Raw genomic sequence first — 5,286 nt, 5'->3', positions numbered from 1 at the left:
TATATATATATATATAGTTAAACATGGTTATATAGTATGTATATGTGTGTCTGCGTGTGTCTGCGTGTGTCGATTGGTAGGTGGGTGCCTGTGAATGCCTATATTGATATATATATATGTCTGTGTCTGTATTCGATTCTGTGTTTGTCTCTTCGTCCGTGTTTGTTCGTGTTTTGTGTGTATATGTGTATGTGTATATATATGTGTGTGTGTGTGTATGTATGTCTGGTCTGGTCTGTGTGCTGCGTTTGCTGTGTGTTCATTTTTGTTTTTTGTGGATATTTAGCTGCACTAGATCACGTATTGTTGAGTTTGTCTGTGTATATGTATATATTAGCCGGTATGTTTGTTGCAGTCAGCTGTACATGGATACAATTTAATTTGTCCGCGATTGTAACAACGCTTTGTTACTCAATACATTACTAAACAATGCTCCATTTTTCTTGTGACGCTTGAGTATCGGGACCAGTGCGCGTTTACACAAATACTTTTGCATAAGTTCTCCAATGAATCAGTTGAAGTAGTTTTGTTCACTATTCTCAAAGCATCTCAAGACATCTCGCACCTTGTCTCGAATAACCAGGACGGACTCTATGTGTGCAGAGGATGGCGTTGTCAAATTCGAAGCCACGTATCTCGGAACAGGATTGGTTCCAAAGAACAGCATAAATACCCGAGTCGTCTTCCGAAAAGTGGACGTAAGTTACTATCGAATATGCCGGCGAACATTAGCACTGAGTAGTATGCACGGGGTCTGACTGCTATTCAACCCAAGTTACTAAACCGTTGCATGTGCTCCGTGACGTCTAGCTGTATGCGTGGCAGTAGATGCAGTTTGCGAACGTTGGTAGTTGCCTATAGCTGGTCTGCCATCAGGTGTTTCATTAATTTCTAACACCAGCGCTTCATAGGCACACAAACAAATGAACGTATATCCCTAGCCACGGTGCGCTGACCATTAGTATTGAGAATCTAGTCGAAGTAAATTAAGAGCCTAGTAGCCTGGGCGATGTGTATGTACACCTTTGCTTTTGCACATAGGATTGCACAATTGTATACAATTGCTGCACAGCAATTGGACAACATAGCGCAATTTGTGCAAATCATCAGCTTTTGGGCGTAAGCTCATCCCCAACTTTCACTCGTTTACACAGGCGGTACTAGACAGCCGGAAAGAACCGTCAGACATAGTGCTCGCAATCGCCGATATACAGCTCTCTATGCTTTGCGAGGCCAGGGATATAATAATGCCATGTAGGCGAATTAAGGGGTGTCTCACGCAGAGACACAAAGGGGCGTTACTCCTGTGTATGCTTGAGGAAGTGCGACAAGGGCAGTTTTTCTGTCACGTTATAGAGTTTAGGGATCCGCGAGAGGGCCAGAGAGCACATGCTCTGGTGTCGGATCGCATTGCGGGCAACAAGCTCTTATTATGATGAAATTTTGATAAGGAGTCTCTCCAGGAATGTCCCCCGTGGCAACTGCCGGTGATTTAGCCGGGTATCGACTAGCAGTACCCGCCCGAAGCACTTGTCAAACGAATAAATAAATTGAATAATTATGTTTTCAGTCCATGAGTCCTTAATTCAACCACGTTGTACCAGTAGATGTATCGTTAATTATTATGTATAAATGCTACTGTTCGAAGCAGAACTTCAACTTCCCATGAAAATCATATCGTGTGTACCTTTGGCAATTTAATAGCGACAGCGATCGAGGACCGCAGGGAGGTAGATGTGGCGAATCAAGTTCTCCTATTCTGTACAAGCAATACATGACGAGAAAAAATGTAGTAGTAGAAGGAGCATATATCAGTGAGAAGTTGTGCCAAGTACAAATAGTCCTACTTAGTTATAACCTGATTACGCTACGCTTGATTCTTGTGACCGGAACCCATTTATTGCGCCCAGAAAGGTCCCGATTGGCTCCTTGAGGATTGCGTGGTAAACAAGCCACTCAGGCTCGAAATCTCGTACCTCTAGTGAAACGGTACTGAAATTGATCACTTGAGGTATGCTTTTCGAGCGTATGATGAGGGATGACAACTCAGCATATGCAAGGCAGGCATTGCCACGCTTGGGGGCATATGTGCGTGTCATTCCCTGCTTGATCACATAATCCCCCACCGCATCAAGAACGATGGCAGCCAGCGAAGCCTGAAGAATGGTAGTAGATGTTATATTCTAGAGAAATGCGTCGTAGTCCTGTATCCGGCAATTTCATCATAAGCCCAAAGTGGTGTACCGTACTTTAGTATGGCGAAGCTGGTACAAATTTCATCACAGAAGCAAACAACCCCGTGTGTTTGAACTATGTCTTTGTGTGCGTATATGCACATAGAATTATGTGTGTTTTTATCTTCACCAAGCTGCACAGCGAAATTGTGAAAAAGCAACACATACTCCGGATGATATTCAACAACCTCAGGCGTACGCTCGACTTAAATCATCTAGCGAGAGGTTATAGGCAGCAGAAACCCCATCAGACGTAGCACTCACAGTCACCGATAAACAGCTCTCTTTGCCGTGTGAAAGAGGTACATTATTGTCGTGCTGAGGCGAATTTCGTGAGGTTCACTGCACAGAGACAAAGTAGGGTTTGTTTCTATGCGTGCCGAAGAAGTGTGACCATGGCAGTTCTTCTCGCTAAAGAGCTCAGCGATCCGCGAGAAAGAATGCCGGCACGCGCTGTGGTATCGGATCTTATCTTGGCGAAACTCTGATACGACGCACACAGACGACAGATGTTCGACAGTTCATACGGGAAATGCTGTATAATGTACTGCGGGAAACTTAGTCGGGCGCCGTTCAGAAGAACCCACCGTGCGCTTATCCCATGAATAAGGAATTCGAATATAATCACTTTCAGTGAGCCAAACCTTTCAGACTCGCTCATTTCCCTGATAGCTGAAACGCTAAACTCAATGCGACCATATGATTGAGCCTCGATCGAATTGTACTGCACTTGGTTCATTTTGTATAGGAAACTCTTCAGAATGGGGAATAGTAAGAACCAAGCACCGTCCGAGGGGGGGGGGGGGGGGGGGTTGCTTGATACTATGGCGTGTCATTTAGTCATGCTAATACGGGTGAAAAAATGTATTGAGCAATCCAATTGAATATGAGAATAGATAAATTGAAGACTATGATCCGATGCGATGATATCTAGACCACGTCAAACGAAACGAAAATCAATGAACCAAAAGAATGCTGATGCAGCTATTTAGCCATAAAATTGTGGGACCCAGCGTCTTCGGACAAATTCTCTAAGGGATATATTCTTTATAACCGGCTCCGTCTCCTATGAAGTAACAGAGGTCTCAGTGTCTACGCAAACCCTGCTTGCTTGATTTCGCTCAGCATTCGCTTTGATTCGGCCAGGTAGTCTATCGCCTTAACGGCGCTGATATTGCAACGCACACGCGACTCATCCTGTGAAGAGGTTCAGGTAAGATGAGACATAGGAGTATCCGAAATACAAAATACAAATCTATACCGCTATACAACTGAATTTTATGCCATAGAGATGCTCGCTGTTAATGATTGGTGAAAATGAGACTCAAAAGTACCAGAAACAAAAACATATGCCACCACAACTGAATGATAAGCTTTTGGAAAATCGAGTCTTGAAAGCAATCTTACATTGTAGGTATCCATCTTGGCCCGCAGCTTGATCAGCAGGTGCCTGAATTTGGCATCGTTCATTTTCGCTTCGAATGCGTCTGGGTCGTTCTATAGGATCAAATCGCGACGGTTTGAGCAGAATATTGAAAATATCGAAAATATACCTAAAACAGAAAGTTATGTAGTACTGCTTGCGACTAGGTGTTAAAAGACTGCAATCGGATTTCGGGTTTGAACGAAAACATGATAAAAGAAAGCCCCTGAGCCGTCATGATATACATATGCTCCACTCATCGCCGCAGAAAAACACGTGTTACATACAATGCGCGCACACACGCACGCAGCCAATCTCATCAATACAACATGCCATAGGCAAAGTACGGCTTATGTAGCTAAAACGACAAGGATGTCTTGTTCAGAGCGTCAGTGTATGGGCAAACAATGACAAAAAGGACGACATGCTACAAAGATGCACGCACTCTTACATACATACCATGGAAAGAGTGTAGAGATCTTCAGCCGATATGCCAAGGATGTCTTGTGCAGTCTCGTGGAAAGCGGTTGCCCACGTGTTACCTTCGGTATCATACAAGCACATACTCAGCATAAGACGCTTAGACGCCTCGCTGAAGTCCTTTGAACAGTTCTCGCAATGGTAGCCACTGCCTTGTTCTGTAACATGATGCGAGTGAATTGTATGTCATTACTGGCAAAATATGACACATTGCGAATGTGTCTCAGCATTGTTTGGTCTGGGCACTGAGGCCCAAGTATCGATTCCAAATCATGCCAGAATTTGGCAAGTGACTAGAATTTCAAGTGCAATGTAACGTACAACTCTCTTGCATTCACACTACAGACAGCTGCACGACGCTGTCTCCAATAAAATTCAATTAGATCATAAATTAGAGGTAAAGCGTGGATACCAGTGAACGGATAAGCGACGCAGAACTGCATATATAAGTTCCTCACAAACTTACCCGAAATTTTCTTGTTGCAATCGGGACATGCGTTGTAAATGAAGTTCTCCTTTTTGATCACGTCAATGTACCCGGAAGTAATAAAGTAGAGCGGCTTGCTGGTGCTCTGAAGTTGCTCCAACTTGGGGCCGGAACTGATGCCGCCAAGTGTGATACGCTCGTCATCCCATCGCTGTGCTCCCCCTACACCACCAGCCGATAGTGACTCGACTTGTGTGTTCTTGCCAATCTTATCGTACCTGTCGATAGAAGAATAAAGATGTACCCGACTCGATTTTGAGAATAGGACTGATAGCTGCACAAAGCGTTGAGTGTGGTTGCAAAGAGGATACAACGTTGCTGGATTTATCTGAGTAATCTACTAAATTTTATATACCTATCGATAGCAGCGCATTTATATGCCAATTTTGTGTGTGAGTTTAGGGATTCGATCCATATGCTACTACAAAGTCGTCGTACCTGTCCCAAGCAGGACGAGTGGTAGAATCGGAGTAAAGATTCAGAGTATAAAAATAATAAAACAATAAACCATTAGGTTCTCCGATTAACAAAGTATTGCTTTATATTGAAAAGAAAAAAATAGTCGGTTGATGCACATATACAGATCCCGCTGATATCTCATACATATACATGTCATTAGCTCCTCCTCGATCGATATATATACACGGGCATAAACATATATA

At 43.5% G+C, this 5,286-nt stretch overlaps 2 protein-coding genes across 2 annotated transcripts in view; one reads left to right on the top strand and one right to left on the bottom strand.

Annotated features, from left to right (window-relative positions):
* The window catches only part of SARC_05857 (hypothetical protein), a 2,883-nt gene extending 1,320 nt beyond the window's left edge, over positions 1 to 1,563 (top strand). The window contains exons 2-3 of the mRNA XM_014300264.1: positions 584 to 698; positions 1,155 to 1,563. Of these exons, the coding sequence (XP_014155739.1) occupies positions 584 to 698; positions 1,155 to 1,436 (397 nt within the window). The 3' untranslated portion in view covers positions 1,437 to 1,563. The remainder of the gene's footprint in view (positions 1 to 583; positions 699 to 1,154) is intronic.
* A 1,647-nt stretch (positions 1,564 to 3,210) lies between these two features.
* The window catches only part of SARC_05856 (hypothetical protein), a 7,106-nt gene continuing 5,030 nt past the window's right edge, over positions 3,211 to 5,286 (bottom strand). Inside the window, exons 7-10 of the mRNA XM_014300263.1 lie at positions 4,604 to 4,842; positions 4,117 to 4,295; positions 3,642 to 3,731; positions 3,211 to 3,431 (exon numbers count right to left, since the gene is read on the bottom strand). Coding sequence (XP_014155738.1) covers positions 3,327 to 3,431; positions 3,642 to 3,731; positions 4,117 to 4,295; positions 4,604 to 4,842 — 613 coding nt within the window. The 3' untranslated portion in view covers positions 3,211 to 3,326. The remainder of the gene's footprint in view (positions 3,432 to 3,641; positions 3,732 to 4,116; positions 4,296 to 4,603; positions 4,843 to 5,286) is intronic.

Source organism: Sphaeroforma arctica (assembly GCF_001186125.1).
Source record: "Sphaeroforma arctica JP610 unplaced genomic scaffold supercont1.393, whole genome shotgun sequence".
Taxonomy (NCBI): domain Eukaryota; class Ichthyosporea; order Ichthyophonida; genus Sphaeroforma; species Sphaeroforma arctica.
This window is presented reverse-complemented; position numbering and strand designations above follow the sequence as displayed.